Source organism: Aotus nancymaae, unplaced genomic scaffold (genome assembly GCF_030222135.1).
Source record: "Aotus nancymaae isolate 86718 unplaced genomic scaffold, 86718_ANA_hifiasm-v0.15.2.pri h1tg000011l, whole genome shotgun sequence".
Lineage (NCBI taxonomy): Eukaryota > Metazoa > Chordata > Mammalia > Primates > Aotidae > Aotus > Aotus nancymaae.
In genome coordinates this window covers 76511151-76536881 of record NW_026988422.1, presented here as the reverse complement: position 1 = coordinate 76536881, position 25731 = coordinate 76511151, and the positions used below count along the sequence as shown (strand labels likewise).

The following is a 25731-nucleotide window of genomic DNA, read 5'->3' as shown; positions in this document are numbered from 1 at the left end:
AAAATCTCAACGGACCCTTTTGCTCTAAGTTGACTTTGCCGCAGAGGCGCCCAGACTTCTGTAACATGGGCTTCTGGCCTCCCCCACCCCCAGGCTGCTCTTCTCAACCTGCACCGCAGCCTTGGCCTTCATGGCCTGCCTTTCCAGTGCTGGTGTCCCTGGCACCTGCCCGAGGCTCCCTTTCCTCCTCACTTTTCCTTTATCTCCCTGGAGAAGAGCTCATTCATTTCCATGGCGCCAATGACCGTGGCTGCTGATCACTCTCAAAGCTCATCCCCAACCTTTGCTCCTGGACATCACATCCATTTACACAGCAACCCTTTCAAATGCCCAGCAGGCAGCTCCAAGCCACTCAGCACCCCTGTATTCTCCCCTACCCTAGCCTGTGCCTCGACAAAACCATTTGTTGCTCCCTATGTCTCTCCTATGGAAAAGCCTCCACCTGCGGAAAAGCAGATGTCAGTGCTATGCAGCCTGTAGAACCATGAGCCAAAATAAACCTCTTCTTTATAAATCGCCTAGTCTCTGTTTTTTGTTTTGTTTTGTTTTTTAAACAGGGTCTCACTCTGTCACCCAGGCTGGAGTGCAGTGCAGTGACATGATGACAGCTCACTGCAGCCTTAACCTCCCAGGTGCATGTGATCCTCCCACCTCAGCCTCCCAAATAGCTGGGACTACAGGTGTGCGCCACCACACCCAGCTAATTTTTGTATATTTTGTAGACACAGGGTTTTGCCATGTTGCCCAGGCTGGTCTTGAACTCCTGGACTCAAGCAATTCTTCCACCTTTGTCCCCCAAAGTGTTGAGATTACAGCCGTGAGCCGCTGCACCTAGCCCAGCCTCAGGTGTTTGTTTATGGCAACGCAAAAAAGGATGAACACAGTGATCAAATGGGATGTGGCCTTATGGCTCCTGGGAGGTCTGCCAGGTTGGTTTCCTGTACTTCCCAAGTTCCCCAGATGGCAATGACCTTCAACAGGGGCTAGACCAGGCCGCTTCCTGGTCCTGTAACCATGCGGACTGATCTTTCCATTTCCATTTTCTTCTGCTCCACTAATGTCTTTCAAGGGAGCTGGAAGAACTGCAGTCTTCAGGCATTGATTATAGAGTCGTCTCTTTTTAGCTACGTAAGCAACTCCAGGACTATAGAGAACACTTTACCCACTTCAGTTTAACTTGCCATGGTGATGACCACAAGTCCACATCCAAGGTAGCAGAAGTTGGGAGGAGGCCAAAGATGGGCCACTACAGTGGCTTTTGGGTTCTTTTTATGCTTACTTTGAAATAATGGCTACTGTGTCAGGCAGACCTCACATTTTTCCTCAGGCTGCGGGCTCCAGCCCTCTCTCCCTCTGCACACAGCAGGACCTGAACACTGTGACTGGTCATAGCCCAGCCCATTGCTTTGTTCTGCTGTTCATCTAGACCCCAATTATTAGAGCCCAGGGGGTATGGTGAAGTTGGGGGATGAAGGAGCTGTGCTCAGGAGACCTCAGATCAGGCTGCATTTTACAGAATAGCAGGAGAATCATGAACTACCCCATGTCGTGAACAGTCCCTCTGCTTTGAGAGCAGGACCCCAGGGCAGGAAGAGCTGTTAGAATATACTATTATGTGGCTAGGCGTGGTGGCTCACGCCTGTAATCCCAGCACTTTGGGAGGCCGAGGAGGGTGGATCACGAGGTCAAGAGATCGAGACGATCCTGGTCAACAGGTTGAAACCCTGTCTCTACTAAAAATACAAAAATTAGCTGGGAATGGTGGCGCACGCCTGTAGTCCCAGCTACTCGGGAGGCTGAGGCAGGAGAATTGCTTGAACTCAGGAGGCGGAGGTTGCGGTGAGCCGAGATCGCGCCATTGCACTCCAGCCTGGGTAACAAGAGCGAAACTGTCTCAAAAAAAAAAAAAAAAAGAATATACTATTATGTTTCTTTTTAAGAGATGAGGTCTTGCTCTGTTGCCCAGGCTGGAGTGCAGTGAGTAGCTATTCACAGGTGCAACCATGGCACTCTATAGCCTCCAACTCTTGGGCTCAAGCAATCCTCCTGCATCAGCGTCCCAAGTAGCTGGGACTACAGGTGTGAACCACCATGTCTGGATATATGCATTTTCTTATAACCTGCAAAGGAGGCTTTACAGACTTAAATATGACTAAAAACAATCTGAAAGGCAACTATTTTGTATTGGTTTTATTTAAATTTTACAGAAACCTGATCGGAGTTAAGTATGTAATTATAAGTCCAGTAACAATTTCTACAAAAATGCACATACAATGCCAGAATTCCTTAAAAGCAACTAATATCATATTTGTGTTTTGCATAAAACATGCATTAATATGTTGGCCAAAATCAGTCTCTACAAGAAGAGATGGTCCAATATAGTCAATAAGAAAACTAGTTGTGAATAACAGGTAAAAAAAGAGGTTTCCAGTTAATGTGAAAGATGGAATAGTACCGTTCATAAAACGAGCCCTTCAGCACTGGGATAACTGATTGGTACTATTGCGCTGCATGTAACGTAACGCATCACCTCCAAGACTTGGTCCTGATCGATCATAAGAAATAAGGGACTTTCTGGTAGTCACATCAGATATTTGAGAAGATTAAAAACTTCCAGGACGTGATGGTATAATAGTGCAACATTGCAGAAAGGGTTCGAAACGCGCTCAGACTTGGAAGAGTTCCCAAGCTTGATAAACAACCTCAAAGACACCTGAGCCTTTGAACAGAACCCTCTGCAGAAGGCCAGCTCAGCGCTCACCAGCATGTCCTGCGGCCACAAGACCTTCCAGCTACACACACCACCCTTCGTGAGGATCTGTTATTACAGACTGAATGCCAGAGAACATGGTTGTATCATTTCTTTGAGGCTTTGACTTTCTGTAAGGCATAGTTCATCTCAACCAGGGATTGGGCACTCGAATAAATACATGAATGCTGGACACAAAAGGAATATTAATATACATGGGTGGCCCCACAGCCTCAAATGCTTTTGTTAACATACATGAAGGTGTGTCTCCTACTGTTCCTCCAGAGGGAGAGAGAAGCTGAGGCTCTATATAGATCACAAGGTGTTTCCCACATAGACTGAGGGGCATCTCATATCAATAATAAGGAGGTGTCACATCAACTGAAAGGACTACCCCTCAAATGTGGGGCTCTATACAACCTTCCATGAGGATCTTAAAAAAAAAAATCTCATAGTTGTTAGGGAAGCAGCGGTGTACATTAACATTATATATATATAACTCATCATTCGTGCAGCCTTGGGCCTTGTTTGGAATCTCTTCCACAGTCTGTTTCTTCCAAAACAGGGCTCACTGTCCTGCTTATTACATGTAAGCTAACTCAGGATCGGTTTTCTTCAGCACAAATTCAAGGGGAAAAAATAATAATTTATTGGAGTTCTAATAACATTTTCATAGCAGAATATCAAAATAGGTCCATTTTTGATATATGCTTATGAATATCCCTGATAATATCAAGAAATCCAGAGGACTTCGTAAACCACCAAGATTTCACAGGGGTGAGACCCGGTCTGTTTTCTAGGCAGCAGAAAATGGACTAGTATACTGGCAAATGTTCTCCAGGAAGCCCTGTGAGCGCTACAGTCCTGAAATTCTAATTCTAGTGCCAGTGGAATCGTGAAAGAAAATTTCACTTTAATAGTAAAATTCGTAACAAAGGTTTGCTTCCTCAACACTGTCATCCATTAATTTCCCACCTGTGACGGACATCCAGACCAGAAAACCATCAGTCCTGGCTACTCTGGAGGCTGGGCCCAGAGAAAACAAGCTCTAAGATCCTTTCTAAGCTATGACCAAACCTCAGAAAGCAGGTATGTGAAAGAAGGAGCAGACCAGGCGTGAGGAAGCTTTGACCCAAGGCACCACGATCATTGGGGTGAAGGGACCTGTTTAGATTCTAGGTGACAGGAAGAGAGCCTTCTATGATGCCTGCAGAGGAGGTCCTGGAAGGCAACACCTCTGTGGCAAAACACACACATCTGGGAGTGAAATAACAGATCATTAAACAAGAAACCAATTTGCTTTCTCAAAACCAAATCAAACTTTTAAAAACTTATGCAAATAACCCTGGGTGCACTGGAGTAGGTGTACACTGGAGAAGTCTGTGGAATGAGCTGCATTAGCTAAGTCACAGAGGATGCTGGCTGTGAAGTCAGCATCCACATTGTGGCTACTGCAGCTAAGGAGAATGAAGGGAGCATGAGGCCTCTCCAGACAGAGGATGGAAAGGGGGCCAAATGCGAACCACACCTCTTTTATTATTCCAAGAATAGGAAGCGGCATTTTCATTGGCCTGAATGAGAAAGCTTCACTCTCCACTCTAGCTGCAGTAATACTGCATCCCGTCCACTCTTCTTCTCTTTTTTGATTGAAACTCTTCAAAGAACTGCTGAATGTCCTCTCTCTTAACAACCTATTGATGAAAAGCAAAGATTATGAAAGAGAACTAACAGAATCGCAATACAAGGCCATAGCATTCACAAACAAGTCAAATAAAACTGCTAAGAATTATGTTAATGTGCAGTTAATGAGACCATCTCCATTTTCTAGAAGGGATACTCAGGCTCACAGGGCTGACCTACACAGAGCCGCACAGCTGGCCACAGCAGCAGAATGGTTCAAAGCTTGGTGACCCCCACTGCAGTTTCCCTTTACAAAATGAGACAAAAGCAGCACCTATCCAGCAAGGTCAACTGAAGATCAGATGAGTGACAATGCCTATAAAACACTGCCTGGCATGTGGCAAGTTCTCAAGGTGAGCTGAAAAGTGGCAGAGCCAGCATACAAACTGAGAACCCCAAGCCCTCCTGAGACCACTGCCCACACCCTCTTACCACAGCTGTGTTTCTGAATGTCCTCCAGCTCTGCAAAAGCACCCACAGAAAACAAAATGTACTATGCCGTGAGATTGTGCTTTCTTGACCAGTAATAGAGGTTTTAAGAAAAAGGAACTAAAAAATCTTTCCCTCTTTGTCATCAATAAAAAAACAAACTTAGAATCAAAAATTAAAGATGTTTGCTATATTCACAGAAAAATAATTGGGAAAAAACCCAAACTATAGAAGCAGCACTTTAAGTAAATAAATCCATGTTATGCAATAAAAATGGGAAATTTGGCTGGGCACAGTGGCTCATGCCTGTAATCCCAGCACTTTAGGAGGCCAAGGTAGGCGGATCACGAGGTCAGGAGTTCGAGACCAGCTTGGCCAACATGGTGAAACCTCCATCTCTACTAAAAACATAAAAATTTGCCAGATGTGGTGGCAAGTGCCTGTAATCCCAGCTACTAGGGAGGCTGAGGCAGAAGAATCGCTTGAACATGGGAGGCAGAGGTTGCAGTGAGCCAAGATCGCACCAATGCACTCCAGCCTAGGTGACGGAATGAGACTCTGTCTCAAAAAAAACAGAAAAAGAAAAAGTAATAAAGGGAAATTTATCTATTTTATTGGAAAAAGGATTTAGTGCTCCATAAAAAGGTATTTATGATACTAGCAAAATAAAATACTACAATTAATAAAATAAGCCAAAGAAAATTACAAATAAAAAAGCAAACTGGTCTAGGTGCAGTGGCTGCATGCCTGTAATCCCAGCACTTTGGGGGCTGAGGCAGGTGGATCACCTGAGGTCAGGAGTTCAAGACCAGACTGGCCAACATGGCGAAACCCCATCTCTACTAAAAATACAAAAATTATCCGGGCATGGTGGCAGGCACCTGTAATCCCAGCTACTTGGGAGGCTGAGGCACGAGAATTGCTTGAACCCGGGAGGTGGAGGCTGCAGTGAGCTGAGATCACGCCACTACATTCCAGCCTAGGCAACAGAGTGAGACTCCATCTCAAAACAAACAAAAAAGCCAACTGGGACAACCCAACAGTCCCCGCTCACCCCAACAGCGAGTCTGTGCCAACTGATCCAATTGAAAGCTGTGTAATGGCAATCACAGGAAACAAGTTTGTTTATTTTTCGAGACAGAGTCTCCCTCTGCTGCCCAGACTGGAGTGCAGTGGCACAATCACAGTTCACTGCAGCCTCGACCTCCTTGGCTCAAGTGAACCTCCTGCCTCAGCCTCCCAAGGAGCTGGACTATAGGGTACACACCATGCCTGGGAATTTTTAAATTTTGTGTAGATATGAAATAGCACTATATTGTCCACACTGGTCCAAACTTCTAAGCTCAAATGATCCTCCCACCTCTCCCTTCTGGAATGCTGGGATTACAGGTGTGAGCCATGACCCCCAGTACGTTTATTTTTTAATAAGGTAACACATGCTTACTGTTAGGAAGGAAGGACAGTGAGACAGGGAGAGTAAAGGAATGAGAAGAAGATACAGAGAAAGTAAGAAAGTGGGGTATAAAGTGAAAACTTCCCTTTCATTCCCTGGGGTAAGTGCTACTAACATACTCAAAATGTCAATGCTAACTTGCAATAACTTTGTCAGACCCATAGCTGATACAGCAATTTCATAAGCACTAAGAGTAATACTGCTGCTCAACCAGTGAGGAATCTGAACCCCTAACAGATTCAGGATGCAGAGGCTGAACACATCCTGAAATGACTGCAGCTCAAAATTCTAATGTACTTGGCTAAATGCCACAGGAATTTACACTTACAAATGCTAACAAATACGTTACTTGCAAGTTGCAAAATGAAGGATGTGTCCCTACCTTGGATTACAAACATTAACCACTGAAAGGCCATAAGTAAAAGGAAACAGAATCTCTAGCAAGGATACTGTAGGAGGATTAGACTGTGCAGCTTTTGGTTTCCAGATATCCTCAAATGGTCACAGCCAGTATGCACAGTAGAAATGCTAGTGAATACTTAGGTTCAATAACAAATCAGTTTTTTAATTTGCTTCACAAAATTTGTAGTTTCTAAGTATCATTAATTATTATTGATTTTTAGAGACAGGGTCTTGCTTTGTCATCCAGGCTGGAGTGCACAGGTGTGCTCATAGCTCACTGGAGCCTCAAACTCCTGGGCTCAAGTGATCCTCCCATCTCAGCCTCCCAAGTAGCTGGGACAACAGGCACAAGTCACCATGCCTGGCTAATTTTTTTCTTGTAGAGGCTGGGTATCATCATCTTGCCCAGGCTAGTCTTAAACTCATAGGCTCAAGCAATCCTCCCACCTTGGCCTCCGAAAGTACTGGGCTTACAGGCAGGAACCACTGTGCCCAGCCTGTTTCTTTTTCTGTTAGATACAAACATTAAATAAAAGGTAATCCATCATCTAAGAACATCTAGAATTTATTAACATTATCCCTATGGACAAATACAACCAAAGCAGATAAGCTTTATGGCAACCTGAGGTTTTTGTTTTTCTGTAAAGATCTGGTTAGTAATGTTATGGAATAAACAACAAAAATATCACATTTTTCTGATCTTTTAAACTATCAGGTCAGATAAAAAATTCTCTTCTCAAGACTGGCTCTACGGCTGGGCACAGTGGCTCATGCTTTAGTTCCAGCACTTTCAGAGGCCAACGTGGATGGATCACAAGGTCAGGAGTTTGAGACCAGCCTGGCCAATATGGTAAAACCCCATCTCTACTAAAAATACAAAAATTAGCCGGGTGTGGTGGTGGGCGCCTGTAGTCCCAGCTACTCAGGAGGCTGAGGCAGGAGAATTGCTTGAACTGGGAGGCAGAGGTTTCAGTGAGCTGAGATCATGCCACTGCACTCTGGCCTGGGCGACAGAGTGCCACTCCACCTCGAAAAAAAAAAAAAAAGTGGCTCTAGTGATTACAAGGACCCAGATGCTGAAGATACCTGTGAAGACTTTCAGTAGAAGTCTCCAATGCGCGTGAAAAAAGAGAATATACCGGGAGAGAGATCCAACATGGCTGATCACTAGCAGCATGGGATTGTAGCTCCCAGAGAAAGCACACAGAACGAGAGGACGCCACACTTTCAGACGAATTTTTGTTACCCATGGACCCGAAGATTCCCAGCGGAGGAGCCCCACGGGTCGCCAGGGGGACTCTTGTGGCTGGCATGGTGGTTTTGCTGGCGCCTCAGCGCGGCAGTTCTTGGTGCAGAGTAAGCGGGACTGGGTCCCCTTTTGGAGCTCCGGGAAGGCAGAGTTGCCCATTTACCTGACTGAAGAAAGGACTCAAGAGGGAAGCCAGACTGGAGATTCCCGGGCAGAAAGGCACCACGAGTCTTAATGCCGCTGTTTTGGCCGGCGCAGTGGGTTGCTCAGATTTCAGTGCCGGGAATCAACAAGTTGGACATCCACTCAGAGACCTAATTTGAAAGCAGGCAATTACAAAGACGACAGGTGGATGAACTCACAATGATGGGAAGAAACCAGCGTAAAAAGGCTGAGAATACCCAAGATCAGAATGCCTCTCCTTCTACAGGGGATCACAGTTCCTCATCGACAAGAGAACAAGGCCTGATGTAGAACGAGTGCGTTCCATTAACAGATTTAGGCTTCAGAAAGTGGATAATAAGGAATTTTAGTGAGCTAAAAGAACATGTTCTAGCCCAATGTAAAGAAACTAAGAACCTTGAAAAAAGGTTTGACAAAATGCTAACAAGAATAGACAACTTAGAGGGGAATATAAGTGAATTAATGGAACTGAAGAACACAATACGAGAACTTCACAAAGTATGCACAGGTTTTAATAGTTGAATTGATCAAGCAGAAGAAAGGATATCAGAGGTCGAAGACCAACTTAGTGAAATGAAACGAGAAGACAAGATTAGAGAAGAAAGAGTAAAAAGGAATGAGCAAAGTCTCCAAGAAATATGGGACTATGTGAAAAGACCTAATTTACGATTGATAGGTATACCCGAATGTCATAAAGAGAATGAATCCAAGTTGGAAAATATTCTTCAGGATATTATTCGGGAAAACTTTCCTAATCTAGTATGACAGGACAATACTCAACTCCAGCTAATCCAGAGAACACCACAAAGATATTCCTCAAGTAGAGCAACTCCAAGACACATAATCACTAGATTCACTAGAGTTGAAATAAAGGAGAAAATTCTAAGGGCAGCTAGAGAGAAAGGTCACGTTACCCATAAAGGGAAGCCTATCAGACTCACAGCAGACCTCTCACCAGAAACCCTACAAACTAGAAGAGAGTGGGGGTCAATATTCCATATCCTCAAAGAAAAGAATTTTCAACTTAGAATCTTATATCCCGCCAAACTAAGCTTCATAAGCGAAGGAAAAAGAAAATTTTTCGTGAATAAGCAAGCACTGAATTTCATCACCACCAGGCCTGCTTTACAAGAGCTTCTGAAAGAAGCACTACAAACAGAAAGGAACAACCAGTATCAGTCATCCCAAAAACTTACCAAAACATAAAGAGTATCTCTATAATGAAGAATCTACATCAACTAATGGGCAAAATAGCCAGCTAGCATTAAATGACAATATTGAACTCATAAATATTAATATTAATTCTAAATTTAAATGGATTAAATGCCCCAATCAAAGACACAGACAAGTAAATTGAATAAAAAGTCAAAACCCATTGGTATGCTGTATCCAGATCTATTTCACAAGCAATGACATACAAAGACTCAAAACAAAGGAATGGAGGAAGATTTACCGACTAAATGGTTAAAAAAAGAAAAAAAAAACAGGAGTTGTAACTTTCATCTCTCACAAAATAGACTTTAATAGTAACAAAGACTAAAAGAAACAAGAAGGACATTACATAATGGTAAAAGGATCAATGCAACAACAGGAGTTAATGATTATAAATATATATGTACCCAATACAGGAGCACCCAGATACATAAGACAAGTTCTTAATGACTTATAAAGAGACCTGGACTCCGACACAATAATAGTGGGAGATTTTGATACCCCATTGTTAATATTTGACGAATCAACGATATAGAAAATTAATAGGGACATCTATAATTTGAACTTAGACCTGGAATAAGTAAACTTAGTGAATATTTATAGAATTCTCCACCCCAGGTCCACAGAACATACATTTTTCTCAGTATCATATTACACCTATTTTGAAAGTGACTACATAATTGGAAGTAAATCACTCTTCAACATTTGCATAGTATTTCACAGACTTAAATGAAATATTGGTTGGCTGTTTGTTTTTATTTTCTTCCCTTATTCCTTCCTGTCTCCGTTGTTAAGCACAATTATCGGCATAAAAGAGGTTTTTAATATCTACTTTTAGATTGCATTCCAGCCGGGACAATAGAGCAAGAATCCTGTTCTCTCTCCCTCTTTTTCTTTCTCTTTCTTTCTTTCTCTCATTAAAAAAAAAGAAGAAGAAGTATTAAGGATAGGGTGACTAATTCACATTATTCATGCTATTATTATTATTATTATTGGTTTAAAAAAAGAAAAAAGATAATATACCTAATTTTTTTCTTTTATGTAATTTTATTTGTGTGATAAACTTAATAAAGAACACTACTGGTCATAAAGGAGTGGAGATGAAACAGTACCAGCATCAAGACGGCATACCTGCACACTATTAGAAACACCTCGAATGTCCATTGACAGTTCAGAGGTTACCACACTGAGGCAGAGTGCCCCATTACACCTGTGAACATTCTTAGTTCTAGCATGAGAGAAACTTGAGTCTATATTAACCAGAGGACAGTCTTTGTAACAGAAACAAGAATAACTACATTAAGTTTTAACAACTGTGGGAAAGTAGGAAGTATTCCCAGTAATGGGGAAGAACAGTCTCTAAAAAATGAGAAAACCATTTAGGAGAAGGCTCTTTTAACTTCTAACTTTACAATTCATTTTGCAGAAAGGCAGCAGGCAGCACTGTGACCCCGTCCAGAAATTCAGGCAGTTAAATGTTCTTCCCACATTTATGAGAAAGTAAAAAACGACCTAAAGTAGGTAGGCAGAGATGACATCTTCTAAGAAAGCAGGGCTCAACCAGCTTCCTGAGTAGCTGACACGTACGAGCCACCATGCCGTTTCTTTTTTTTTTTTTTGAGACGGTGTCTCGGTCTGTCGCTCAGACTGGAGTGCAATAGCATGATCTCAGTTCACTGCAACCTCCACCTCCCAGGTTCAAGCGATTCTCCTGTCTGAGCCTCTGGAGTATCTGGGATTACAGGCACCCGCCCTCATGCCCAGCTAATTTTTGTAGAGACAGGGTTTCACCATGTTGGCCTGGTCTTGAACCCCTGACCTCTGTATGCCTCAGCCTCCCAAAGTGCTTGGATTACAAGAGTGAGCTACCATGCCCAGCCACCATGCCCAGTTTCTATTCTAAACTAAGGAACATAGAATCCCAGAAAATGAGTCTGGTGTTCATTTTTCCTGCCCAGTCATTTTCCGCTATCCCTCCAAAAGATCCATGCTTGAAGGTCAGGATCAGTAGAATTAGTACAGCGGATTCTTTCCAATGACCTTCTGCTTAGCTACAACTACTCTCTCAGAGGCCATGGGACTGCTTCCTCCCATCATTCCTCCTGGCCCAGCTGGGGTGAGTAAGGACTCCCAGTGTGACTCTGGTGTTTCACTACCTCTTAGTGACTTCCCTTAGCCTGCCAATATGCATAAATATAGTCCCTGCATTCAACTCTCAAGTACCCATTTAAGTCATAGTCATTTTTATTTTATTTTTGAGATGTAGTATCGCTTTGTCGCCCAGGCTGGAGTGCAATAATGCAATCTCACAATCTCAGCTCACTGCAACCTCTGCCTCCCGAGTAGCTGGAACTATAGGCACCCACCACCGCACCTAGCTAATTTTTGTATTTTTACTAGAGATGAGATTTCACCATACTGGCCAGGCTGATCTCAAACTGCTGACCCTGTGATCCACCCGCCTCGGCCTCCCAAAATGCTGAGATTACAGGCCTGAGCCACCCCGCCTGGCCAGTTGAAGTAATTTTTATCATCAAAGAAAATAAACACTTCATTCAAATCTTACACGGCTATGATTAGAATTGTTTAACTCAACATACCGTGCCTTCATCAGCAAATCTCTTGAGATAGTCTTTAAGTTCAGTCTTCAAATCATTGTATTCTAAATCAAAACCACAAAAGTACTTAAATTTAGATAGAACATTTGCTTTCAAAAACAAAATATTCTTTGCCATTGACACTTAAGTCTGTTAATACTGTAGTTTAAATAAAAATTTTCTTTAGTAAAGCTGCATAGAAACTTGTTCCCAATTTCTCCCAAATTCCCAGCACTTCCTCCACGTTAATATCTGAGACCCTTTTTCATTAAAAAATAAAAAGCAAAATTTTTTAAAAAGCAGAGCTATCCTAACTCCCATAAAGATTAACTAACAATTTTTAAAAGGGCTTCCTATTTCTCTGGAATTCTAGTAGCTGAAATAACCTCGGACTTGTCAAACATTCATTCATTCATTCATTCATTTACACGGAGTCTCGCTCTGTTGCTCAGGCTAGAGTACAGTGGCAGTCTCGTCTCATTGCAACCTCCGCCTCCTAGGTTCAAGCGATTCTCCTGTCTCAACCTCCCGAGGAGGTGGGATTACAGGTGCACACCATCACGCCCGGCTAATTTTTGTATTTTTAATAGAGACAGGGTTTCACCATGTTGGTCAGACTGGTCTTGAACTCCTGACTTTGTGATCCACCCACCTCGGCCTCCCAAAGTGCTGGGATTACAGGTGTGAGCCACTGTGCCTGACTAACTATCTATCCATCCATCCATCCATCCATTTATTTATTTATTTATTTATTGAGACAGAGTCTCAACTCTGTCACCCAGGCTGGAGTGCAGTGGCGTGATCTCGGCTCACTGCAACCTCTGCCTCCCAGGTTCAAGCAATTCTCTTGCCTCAGCCTCCCGAGTAGCTGGGATTACAGGTGCCCGCCATCACGCCTAGCTACTTTTTTGTATTTTTTACTAGAGACAGGGTTTCACCATGTCTGCCAGGCTGGTCTGAACTCCTGACTTCAGGTGATCCACCTACCTCAGCCTCCCAAAGTGCTGGGATTACAGGCGTGAGCCACCATGTCTGACTATTTTATTGATTGATTGAGATAGAGTCTCATTCTATCACCCAGGCTGGAGTGCAGTGACATGATCCAGCCTCACTGCAACCTCTCTGCCTCCCAGGTTCAAAAGATTCTCCTACCTCAGCCTCCTGAGTACTTAGGATTATAGGCACACACCATCATGCCTAGCTACTTTTTTGTATTTTTATAGAGACGGAGTTTCACCATGTCAGCCAGGCTGGTCTGGATCTCCTGACTTCAGGTGATCTGCCCACCTTGGCCTACCAAAGTGCTGGGATTACAGGCGTGAGCCACCGCGCCCAGCCCAAACATTGTTTTAAAACTGATTCACTTAACAATTTGTATTATATACAAGGCACCTTGAGGGCTACAAAAATCTTTTAGGTGCAGCCTCTATCCTTAAAACATTTTTACTCTAATAAAGGCAAAAAGAAATTAATAGTTATAGATAAAAGACAAGGCCGGGTGCAGTGGGTCACATCTGTAATCCCAGCACTTGGCGAGCCCGAGGCAGGCGGATCACCTGAGCTCAGGAGTTCGAGTCCAGCCAGGGTGACATGGCAAAACCCTGTCTCTACTAAAAATAAAAATATTAGTAGGGGCTGGGCGCAGTGGCTCACGCCTGTAATCCCAACACTTTGAGAAGCCGAGGTGGGTGGATCACCTGAGGTCAGGAGTTCAAGACCAGCTTGATTGACCTGGTAAAACCCTGTCTCTACTAAAAATACAATTAGACAGGTGTGGTGGCAGGTGGCTTTAATCCCAGCTACTCGGGAGGCTGAGGCAGGAGAATCGCTTGAACCCAAGAGGCAGAGTTGCAGTGATTGCACACTGCATTCCAACCTGGGCAACAGAGTAAGACTCAGTCTCAAAAAAAAAAAAAAAGGCCAGGCTTGGTGGCTCACGCCTGTAATCCCAACACTCCAGGGGGCTGAGGAGGGCAGATTATCCGAGGTTGGGAGTTCGAGATCAGCCTGACCAAAGTGGAGAAACCCCATCCCTACTAAAAATACAAAATTAGCCAGGTGTGGTGGCGCATGCCTAATCCCAGCTACTTGAGAGGTTGAGGCAAGAGAATTACTTGAACCCGGGAGGCAGAGGTTGCAGTGAGCTGAGATCGTGCCATTGTACCACAGCCTGGGCAAAAAGTGTGAAACTCTGTCTAAAAAAAAAAAATTATTAGTGGGGCACAGTGGCATGCGCCTGTAGTCCCAGCTACTCGGGAGCTGAGGCAGGAGAATCACTTGAGCTCGGGAGGCAGAGGTTGCAGTGAGCTGAGAATGCACCACGGCACTCCAGCCTGGGCGACAGAGCAAGAACCCTGTCTCAAAATAAATAAAGAATAAAAGACAGAAATGACTGATGCCATAAAAGGGACATAAAAGTGGTGGCATCAAGTGGAAATGGCTGGGATAGAAATCACTGAAATAAGTTTGGCATGCTGCAGCTGGCTGGTGGGTGGGGATGTAAAAGCCTGAAATTTAGGGGTTTGGGAGTATTTTCTCCTCTAGAGGTTTCCTGTGAACCACTGAGAACTGTCAAAATGGTGATATGCTTTGCTCAAAAAGAGGACAGATAATGCTCAAAAAATTGTTTCGATGGATAGAAAATTTTTATTCATCCATCTACCCTGAATCAGAATAGCATATGTTGTGGTTTCTCAAACATGTAATTATTCTAGCATATAACTCTGATTCAATGGTAACAGCAGCTGAAAACCCAGCGATATGAAAATCAAGCAACTGTCTACAATTCAAGATTTTAATTCTTTGTATTAAATTAAAAATATAGGTATTTACTGGCCTCTTCATATTTTTTTACATAGTGAAGGAAACTTCATGAATTTTCACACACACACACAGTGCTTACCACAAATGAGTTCCACTTGCTGGACTCTGTTCATGCTGCTAAGCGTGTCCATTAGAGGATCTCTTCTGTCAGTGGCCTGCTCAATCTTGCCTTTGTTTTCATAAGCCAGAACTGTGTCGTATTCATCTGTCAGGAACAAGACATCTAGATCTCCATACATTTTCTTTAGGAAAAAAAAAAGTTTCCCCATTAGAACCGTATATCATTCTCAGAAAGTCAATTTCATAAGAATAACTAAAATTTAATTTTTTATATTAAGGCCTAGAAAAACTGAAGCCTCTTAGCATAGAATTGCTAGAAGGATTTACTCTTTTTGCCCAAATTTCTTCCAGAAATCTCCCAGTTTCCCAGATGTCATATGGTCTATGAGATCTTTATTTAAAAAACATTTACTGTACCTTTTTTTTTTTTTTTTTTTGAGATAGAGTTTTGCTCTTGTTGTCCAAGCTAGAGTGCAAGGGCATGATCTCGGCTCATTGAAACCTCCGCCTCCTGGGTTCAAGTGATTCTCCTCCCTCAGCCTCCCAAGTAGCTATGATTATAGGCATGTGCCACCACACCCAGCTAATTTTGTATTTTTAGTGCAGACAGGATTTCACCACATTGATCAGGTTGGTCTTGAACTCCTGACCTCAGGCAATCTACCCACCTTGGCCTCCCAAAGTGCTGGGATTACAGGCATGAGGCACCTCACCCGGTGGATTTACTCTTAACTTTTAAGCAACATTTCCAAGCAACTTTTTGATATAACAAAGAACTGCTATTTGCCACTAAACTTAAGATAAGTAAATTTAAAATCCTGCATAATTATCAGTTTATTCCACAAACATTCCAACTGTAAGTACTATGTTATAAATTTGCTTAATGTAAAAATTTTGAGGGTCTCCTAAACTACATTAATTCCATAAATATATTTTTCAGGTGTTCTGTTCTCTTTTTTATGTTCTTTTATTTTCCTTTCTTCCTCTGGTACAAAAATTGAATTTTTTTCCCAGGTATTCTTATTTTGGGTCACCGGTACACAAACCATGCTAACACTGAACTTAATCAGATACTTACCATACAGTCTTGGCAAGTGCACAGCTTGCTACGCCAGTTCAGGGGCCAATAGGTGGCAGTGTCTTTTTTTATAAACTGCTTAGCTTTAAGCTCCTGAAGTTTGCAGCCAGATTTTGATTCTGCGTTGAGGCTTTCATTCTTAAACACTGTCTGAAATAAAATTAAATTTTGAAGCATATTTTTTAAAACTACCACAGTTTTCATAGTTTAGATTTTGTAAAGAGATTTGTTTAGGCAAAGTATAAAATTGAAATCCAAAGCCGTAAGTTTACAGAATTAATTCTGCTTTACTTTTATTTCTTTTCGAGACAGAGTCAGTCTTGTTCTGTCACCCAGGCTGGAGTGCAGTGGCATCTCAGCTCACTGTAACCTCCACCTCCTAGGTGCAAGCAATTCTCCTGCCTCAGCCTCCAGAGTAGCTGGGATTACAGGCATGCACCACCACCCCGGCTGATTTCTGTAATTTTAGTAGAGATGAGGTCTAACCATGTTGCCAAGGCTGGTCTCGAATTCGTGACCTCAGGTGATCTGCCCGCCTCAGCCTCCCAAAGTGCTGGGATTACAGGTGTCAACCACTGTGCCGAGCCCAGTTTAATTTCTTGATGGCTTATACTTCACACATTACCTGGAGATCAGATTTAGAACTAGAGCTAGCACATGGTTCACTGTTCTCTGCTTTAACCTCCTGGACATCCTTTCCCTGTTCTGGAACATCCTCTTTGAGGGTACTATCTTGGTCTCCATTTTCAGATTTAATAACTTCCTGATCACCTATTCCACCAATATTCCGCACCAATCCATCATCCTCAGTGGATAGTTTGGTTACTGTGGGTTCAAAGAAAAAAAGAAAAATACATACACACATATCTACTGACCTAACAGACAATAAAATCCCAACAGACAATAAAATCACTTCTATTTTTTTCTTTTGAGACAGTCTCACTCTGTCGCCCACACTGGAGTGCAGTGGCACGGTCTTGGCTCACTGCAACCTCCATCTCCCAGATTCAAGCAATTCTCATGCCTTAGCCTCCCAAGTAGCTGGACTATATGTGTGTGCCACCATGACTAGCTAATTTTTTGTATTTTTTAGCAGAGACTGGGTTTCACCATGTTGGCCAGGCTGGTCTCGAACGCCTGGTATCAGGTGATCTGCCTGCCTCAGCCTCCCAAAGTGCTGAGATTACAGGTGTGAGCCACCAAGTCTGGAGTACAGTGGCATGATCTCAGAAAAAAATAACTTTTTTGCTTTTTTTCTGAGAAGAAATTTCACTCTGGTTGCCCAGGCTGGAGTGCAATGGTGTGATCTCGGCTCACTGCAATCTCTGCCTCCCAGGCTCAGGAGATTCTCCTGCCTCAACCTCCCAAATAGCTAGGATTACAGGCATGCATCACCATGCCTGGCTAATTTTGTATTTTCAGTAGAGTTGAGGTTTCTCCATGTTGGTCAGGCTGGTCTCGAACTTCCAACCTTAGGTGATCTGTCCGCCTCAGCCTCCCAAAGTGCTGGGATTACAGACATGAGCCACCACACCTGGCCCTCTTTTTTTTTTAGACAGAGTTTTGCTCTTGTCGCCCAGGCTGGAGTGCAATGGTGTGATCTTGGCTCACTGCTACCTCCACCTTCCCAGCCTCCAGAACAGTGACAAATACATATCTATTGTTTATAAATTACCCAGTCTAAGGTATTTTGTTCTAGCATCCCAGACAGACTAAGACACCACCCCCTCCTCAACCAATACCATGTGTTATAATTAACCACTTATTTCAGTTCCATTTATCTTTCAAAATCCTATTCAAAAACTGCCTCCTCCATTTTCTCTAACTCTGGTCTCATCAATACTCTGCATTGTATCATTTAAATATAAATTTGTTCTTGGTAGTATCCCAACCAATCTATGCACCTTGTAGAAAAAGAACATATACAATATATTTCTTCTTTTTTTTTGAGACGGAGTGTCTTTCTGTCACCCAGGCTGGAGTGCAGTGGTGGGATCTTGACTCATTGCAACCTCCGCCTCCTGGGTTCAAGCAATTCTCCTGCCTCAGTCTCCCAAATAGCTGGGATTATAGGCACACGCCATGACACCTGGGTAATGTTTGTATTTTTAGTAGAAACAGGGTTTGCCATGTTGGCCAGGCTGGTCTAGAACTCCTGACCTCAGGTGATCCACCCATCTCGGCCTCCAAAAGTGCTGGGATTACAGGCATGAGCCACTGCACCTGGCCAGAATATATACTATTTTATATGCCACAGAGCCCAGTTAAAAATAGTTGCTAAAAATTCTGAATTGAACATACAAATTTCACAAATACAAGTCTGTGGCACACCAACTTCACAAAGATACCTACCTGCCAATTGTGCAGCATAAGCCCATAAGAAAGAACAATGTTTCATGCAGGCCTGGCATACCATTTCTTGAAAATCCCCACTCTCAGGGGGAATGGCACCAAGATGCTGTGAATATAGAAAACCAAATATTTTCCTTGTGATTGCCAAATTGTCCAAAATGCCCATTATTTCATTTATACTGTAATAATACACTGATCATATTGTTGGAATTTATTTTCAGTTTTTTTTTTTTTTAATTTTATTTTTGAGATAAAGTATCCCTTTGTTGCCTAGGCTGAAATGGTGCAATCTTGCTTACTGCAACCTCCACCTCCCGGGTTCAAACAATTCTCCTGCCTCAGCCTCCCAAGTAGTTTGGATTACAGGCATGCACCACCATGCCCAGCTAATTTTTGTATTTTTAGTAGAGACAGGGTTTCACCATGTTGGTCAGCTGGTCTCGAACTTCTAATCTCAGGTGATCCTCCTGCCTCGGCCTCCCAAAGTGCTAGGATTACAGGTGTGAGCCACCGCACCTGGCCTTAGAATTTATTTTTAGAAGAGTAATTATAATATAAAATATAACCTTTATCTTTTCGTGAAGACAATGGTTTCAAAAGGTGGAACATTTTCCTTACCCTTCCGTGGAACCAGTCTTCACAGACTACACACTGGATCATCTCATCTGGAATCTAACAGAGAAAAGCAGTTTGTTAAGAATTACACTGAATTCGGGGACATGGAAGTAACCCTGGCACACAGTAGAATAAGATACGAAATATTTGTTCTACATGAACTGGTGTTCCAAAGGCTTACATTGAGATAAAATACTTTACAAACATCTCAAAGCTCTTTCACATCAGTTACTTAATATCTGATTCTCACAAAACTGTACAGACAAGGAAGGCATTCCCAGTTTATACTTAAACTCAGCTCCAGGCAAGTAATGTGAGTGGACCAATGCAGACAGTGAAACTGGGACTTTTTAGCATACCATCCTTTAGGGATAGTATACTCAGTTGTATTACTGTGTAAGGATGTTCACTCTAGCCTTCTTTATAATATTGAAAAATTAGACAACGCCTTTCTGCTGCAGAAAAACCATCCTGCCAAGTAAACTGAAAAGTAAATGTTATGAAAAACCCCTTGAGAGATAACTTCTCTAATTTTAATAAATTAAATAATTAAATGCTGGCCCTAAAAAAATAATATACCAAAGGACAAAGACTATTTTGGGTATGAGTTTCTTTTATTCCCAGGCTCTCATAACTACTAATTAACATCCCAATGTTGTTCTGTCCTTTTCCTATTGTGGCTTCTTAAAGCGGAAAATAAAGCATATTGTGGAATGGGAGGAGCTATAACACTTTACCACATACCTTAAAATATCCAAGTTTAAGCTTTTATTTTTGTTAACTCAGAGACCTTCAATCTGTCGATCTATATAATTTGGCTCAATAACTATAGTTCCAAGGCAATTAGAAAGCAAGGAAGAAGCAGAAGGCTAATATCTCTAAAGACAAAGGGCACTCTTTCAAATCAGTAAATACCCAAACAAAACCCAAACCAATCAAAACATGGGCTGAGGATAAGAAAAGACAATTCAGAGAGAAGGTTATTACGGATGTCCAATGAACTCATGAAAAGCTGCATAACCTCACTTATGATGAGGGAAAGGAAAAAAATTTTAAGATACTATTCTTCATTTATCAGAACGGCAAAATCTTCAAGAACTGTTAATATACAGCATTGACAAAGGTGTTGGGGAAAAAACACTATCATATACTGTTGGTGGTTCAATTTTTTTGGCAGATATGATCACAGTTTTATTATTTATTATTATTATTTGAGACAGGGTCTCATTCTGTTAGCCAGGCTGGAGTGCAGTGCCACAATCCCAGCTCACTGCAACCTCTGCCCCATGGGTTCAAGTGATTCTTGTGTCTCAGCCTCCCAAGTAGCCAGGACTACAGGCATGAGCCACCATGCCTGGCCAATCACAATTTTAAATACCACAAATACATTTTGATCTGTTAATTCTACTGATCCATTCTACATAAATACTTGGAGTATACTCAGCTGTATTACTGTATAAGGATGTTCACTCTAGCTTTCTTTATAATATTGAAAAATTAGACAATGACATTCTGCTACAGAAGAACAATTAGGCTGACTAACTTATGGCATGTAAAGTTATAGGATACTCCGCAGCAGTTAGAACAGGGTAACTGTGTTTCGTTGACATGAAAGAATGTCTATGATATACTGGTAAGTGAGAAAAGCCAGTTGCAGAAGTGAGTGTACAGAATTTCACTTGTTAATAGAAAGAAAACTACACACTGAAATACATGTTCACTCAAACACTTTTATGTGCACAGAAAAAGGCCTAAAAATATACACACCAAGTGTTAACATGGTTATGCCTGGGAGATAAGAAGTACAGGAGTGAGGAAGAACTTGTTTTGAATTTTGCATATACTTCTCATCGTCATTTTTAAGAGGACACTGTTTGTATACCCCATTTCTTAAAGAGACACAAGAAATTGAAAGCCATTTCTTAGAAAGTGTTTGGGGGCTGGGAGGCAGTCAGGAAAGGAGAGGAAGGAAAGAAGTTCCGGCTTGAGAAAGTCCTCTCCAGTATTTCATCTCATGATGTAAAAATGAATAGTTGAGATATGTTCCGATTATAGATCCAACCCAGATTCATAAGAAAATATACATCTAGAACCCTTTCACCATCCCACACTCTCTCCCGTAAGAGTCAGAGGCTTGCATATGACAAGAGGTTGAGTCCCAGGTTTTAACCTCCAATTCACTTACCTCGTCTTCAGGATCAGGATAAGGTCTCTTGCAAATGCAGTACAATCCAAAAAAGTTGTCATTGTACTTATTGCCAGAATTTACCTTTGCTTTGTCCTGAAATGTAATATTGACTTCAATAATAATATGGTCTAATTTTAAGTATAATTTCACACATTATAAAATTTATGCATTCAATACATTTCCACATTATTTCCCCAAGAGGCTCATCTTTAATTTTCAAAGTAGGAGAAAAAACTCACTACTACTAAAGGGATACTTTTTTCAGGGTGAAGGGAAGAAATAAAATCTTTTTGTACTTTTTTGTGGCAATTAGGAAAAATTAAAATACACATATTCAATACACATATTAGGAAAAATTAAATACACATATTCAATAAAGTGGAGATAAAAGTTAATCATAAATATTATCAACCTATGTGAACTGATATTGGCCTGGAATTTCAAAGTACTTCTTTTTTCTTTTTGATAGAGATGGTGTCTCACTATGTTGCCTGGGCTGGTCTGGGTTCAAGCCATCCACCCACCTTGGCCTCCCAAAGTGTTGGATTACAGGTGTGAGACACCATCCCCAGCCTTATTTATGGTTTTTTTTTTTTTTTTTTTTTTGAGGTGGAGTCTTGGTCTGTTGCCTAGGCTGGAGTGCGGTAGCATGATCTCAGCTCCCCGTAAGCTCCACCTACTGGGTTCAAGCGATTCTCCTGTCTCAGCCTCCAGAGTAGCTGGGATAACAGGCGTGTACCAGCATGCCCAGCTAATTTTTTGTATTTTTAGTAGAGATGGGGTTTCACCATAACAGCCAAGGTGGTTTTGAACTCCTGACCTCAAGTGATCTGCCTGCCTCAGCCTCCCAAAGTGCTGAGATTACAGGTGTAAGCCACCGGGCCCACCCTATTTATTGTTTTTAAGTCATATCCTTTGCTTCAAAAGCCTCACAGCATAAGCACAACCAATACAATTAAACCTGAATTACTTTCAAGTACATCTCTCCCCCAAACCTTTCATATTAACTACCATCTATCTTGAAGGCTCTCGACAGTTTATAGTTTTTCCAACTAAGTAAAAAATGAAATGCCCATCTGCAAAGAATAAGATTCTTTTTTGGAAAATACAGGTATTTGTTTTTTACCCAGTCTGGCAAATATCAACCTCACCTGCTCTAACTACATGTATAGTTATAGTGCTTACTTACAGGAAATAATTTGCATTCCAAATTTTTAAACTTGCTGTTTCCACAATCACAACGAAAATTTCTGAAAAAAGGAGAAAAGGCCAATTTTATTTTTCTTCTTACAAAATCCAATTTTAAATTTCTTCAAGCATTCAAGTACATAATAACACTACAATTCTGGAAACTAATATACACAAAAGCAAATATTTATATCACATACACACAAACACACACGAGTAAAACTATGGCAGAGAAAGATGATTAATTTGAGTTTGTACCATATTATGTTTTTAAAGGCTCTAGAAACAACTCTTTCCAATTATATCATATAAAATAATTACATTAAATTTCACTAGTGTACAACTGCTTTGCATGAAAAAACAAGATTAGGAAAAAAGTGTAGATGGAAAAGAATGCATACATTTAGAAAGTATTTAATAACAACCTCTGACTATGTTTACCTTTTTGTGTATAGCTCAAATAGTTTGTGACTTCCATGACATTCGTAACTGCAAGCCAAACAAATTCCTGCTGGTTCTTCTCCCTCTGGGGTGCAGGTACTACAGGCATATAGTGCTTGTCTCTTTACTGAGCCCTAAAAGACAGACCAAAAATGGAAAAGAGAATTAATGTAATAGCATGGTTTACATAATACTCACACTAAGAACTGAAAAATAATTAAAATCAGATTATCTGTGGTCAAGATCATTCTGTAAAAGCCATTAAGACTAAGAAGTTTACACAACAGAACATCAACCAAAACACAGTTACACGTTTCACATCTATACTAGTGATTTTCTCATGCAAGCACTTTTTTCTTTCTTTCTAATTTATTTTTTGCAGAGATGAGATCTTGCTATGTTCCCCAGGCTGATCTCAAACTCCTGGGCTCAAGCAATTCTCCGCCTTGGCCTTCCAAAGTGCTGGGATTACAAGAATTAGCCACAATGCAAACCAACATTTCTTAAAGTGATAGGAAGTCTGAATTTGTCAGCCAGCTGTGAATAAATCAATCTGTTTAATCATTTTAACATGTGAAAACATAGGAGCATATGTATAGGTTTATATAATATCATACTTTCATCCTGGAAAATGTTTGTAAATCTACCAAAGAGATAATTAACACATGCAAAGAATCCCTTTGATTTTTAGGAGATGCATGCTTAAGTATTTAGAGGTATAGTGTCATCAGTTGTGCAACTTATTTTTAAATAGTTCAAAAATTTAAAACAACAAATTGTAAATAGAAAAGGAGATAAAACAATGTGACAAAATGTTAAAAGTGAATATGTATGCCGAGTGCAGTGGCTCATGCCTATAATCCTAGCACCTTGGGAGGCTGAAGCGGAGTCACCTGAGATCAGGAGCTTAAGACCAGTCTAGTCAACGTGGTGAAATCCCGTCTCTACTAAAAATACAAAAATTAGCTGGGCATGATGGTGGGTGCCTGTAATCCCAGCTACTCGGGAGGCTGAGACAGGAGAATCACTTAAACCCTGGGAGGTGGAGGTTGCAGTGAGCCAAGATTGCCCCATTGTACTCCAGCATGGGTGACAACAGTGAAATTTTATCTCAAAAAAAAAAAAAAGTGAATATAAATAAAAGGTATACAAGTGTTCATAATATTATTATTTCAGTTTATCTGTAGATTAAAAATGCTTCAGGCCAGGTGGGGTCGCTCAGACCTGTAATCCACTTTGGGAGGCCAAGGTGGACAGATCACCTGAGGTTGGGAGTTCAAGACCAGCCTGACCAACACGGAGAAACCCTGTCTCTACTAAAAATACAAAACTAGCCAGGTATGGTGGCGCATGCCTGTAATCCCAGCTACTCAGGAGGCTGAGGCAGGAGAATTGCTTGAACCCAGGAGGCGGAGGTTGTGGTGAGCTAAGATCGTGCCATTGCACACCAGCCTGGGCAACTAGAGCAAAACTCTGTCTCAAAAAAAGCAAAACTTTCATAAATCTTAACAATGTTACCTTCCTCTAGGGAAGGAAGAAGATAGACAAGGAGGCTTCTGGGATGCCAGTAAGGTTCTATTTCTTTTCTTTTTTTAAAGTTCTATTCCAATAAGCCTTTTGCACTCCTAATGTTCTAGCTGTCGAACTGGGTGGTGAGAACATGCACACTTTCCTTTCAAGCTGTGTACATGCTTTGTGCAAATTTCCGTATTTTTAAACCACAATAAAAAGAAAATATTAAGGAAATCCATTTTATAAAGGTAACTACACTTCAAAAATAGTTTACATGTAGATTTAGAACTTCTTTTTCCTTTTTTTTAAGGAAAGCAGGGGAAAAATTGTTTTAGTGGTGAGCAAAGGCTTTAAAATACCTGGGGCTATGTGTGGATATCAGGTTTATTCAACACTTTGCAGTCTAAACTAAACCTGGTCAACAATGACAACTGGTATTATGATCTCAGTTCATACCACATACTGAATGCAAGTCTCTCCCCTCATCTCTCCAGTGTTCCAGTTCACCCCTCTGCCTAGGTAATACTTCTTCCTACCAATTCTCAACCTTTGTCAGTTTTCTTCCGACCCATCCTTTTCCATTTTTGTACCTCGAAGTATAGGGTGAGTCACTTAACACCACGTACACCCCCTCAAACACTTGCTCACTCACAACGTCTTCCAAATGCCAAACAGATCCTTTTCTCCTCTCTCCCCTCCCTTTCCAGAGTCGCTTGCTGTTCTGTTTCCGGTCTATTTCCAGGGGAAGGAGCGGACTGCAAATAGACATGGGTACTTGCTTCCTTTTGCCAAAAAAGAAAGAAAAAGTACTAGCTAGCACTTGTCAAACTAAATTGCAGAGGAACAAGCTGTCAAGGAGCTCACCGCAAATCCCTATGGATTTGAAAATCTCTTTAACCTGACTCTCCCATTCAGTTCCCTAATAAATAAATAAATATTAGGATGGGAAGAGCAAGGACAAAGATGTCTGGACCTTAGAGGTCACGGGGTGGTTTCGTGAAAAGCAGTGGGGCACCAAGAAGAAGCTGGAGAGGAGGGACAGCGGCTCAAGGACCCAACCAGGCGGGCCGGACGGAGTTAGAGGAGGGGAGAGGGGGGCCCCTGCTGGACACAGGCTGAAGGGGGCCCAGGAGGCTGGGGCTAAAAGGGCAGAGTGGGCTTGGGGTGAGGAAGCGGCAGACGAACGGCGGCCCCAGACCACCACTGAGGAAACGACTGCGGCAGGCGGGAATAGGGACAGCCCAGCAGCGAAGGGGAGGTTCGGCGGGAGCCGGGGGAGACGAGGCCCGGGCCGCACGCCCACCTGCGAGTAGGAGCATTTCTCGGAGTCGCTGCCGCCCAGGACAGCGCACGCCTCATTCTCCAGCTCCTCGTCCTCCTCAAGGACGTCGACCAACGATACGACAGGCTCCAGCTCCGACTGCCGCCCAGCGGCGCCCTCAGCTCCGGCCATCCTCAACTGTCACACGAACAGCGGCTCGGCCCCGGCGGAGGCGGGAAAAGCGGCTGCGAGGGGCGTA

The 25731-nt window shown here is 42.1% G+C and overlaps 1 protein-coding gene across 2 annotated transcripts; it reads right to left on the bottom strand.

Annotated features, from left to right (window-relative positions):
* Positions 1 to 2170: 2170 nt before the first annotated feature.
* UBR7 (ubiquitin protein ligase E3 component n-recognin 7) lies at positions 2171 to 25700 on the bottom strand. Of its 2 annotated transcripts, none has more exons than XM_012453148.2 (11): positions 25515 to 25700; positions 22700 to 22833; positions 22260 to 22320; positions 21068 to 21163; positions 18886 to 18939; positions 18268 to 18373; positions 16541 to 16740; positions 15916 to 16065; positions 14857 to 15019; positions 11958 to 12019; positions 2171 to 4440 (listed from the first exon to the last, which is right to left on the bottom strand). In XM_012453148.2, the coding sequence occupies exons 1-11, from the start codon at positions 25662 to 25664 to the stop codon at positions 4348 to 4350; spliced, it is 1269 nt and encodes a 422-aa protein (XP_012308571.1). In that variant the 5' UTR covers positions 25665 to 25700; the 3' UTR covers positions 2171 to 4347. The 2 variants fall into 2 exon arrangements, with proteins under 2 accessions (XP_012308571.1, XP_012308572.1); XM_012453149.2 differs by lacking the exon at positions 25515 to 25700 and adding an exon at positions 24864 to 24995.
* Positions 25701 to 25731: the final 31 nt, after the last annotated feature.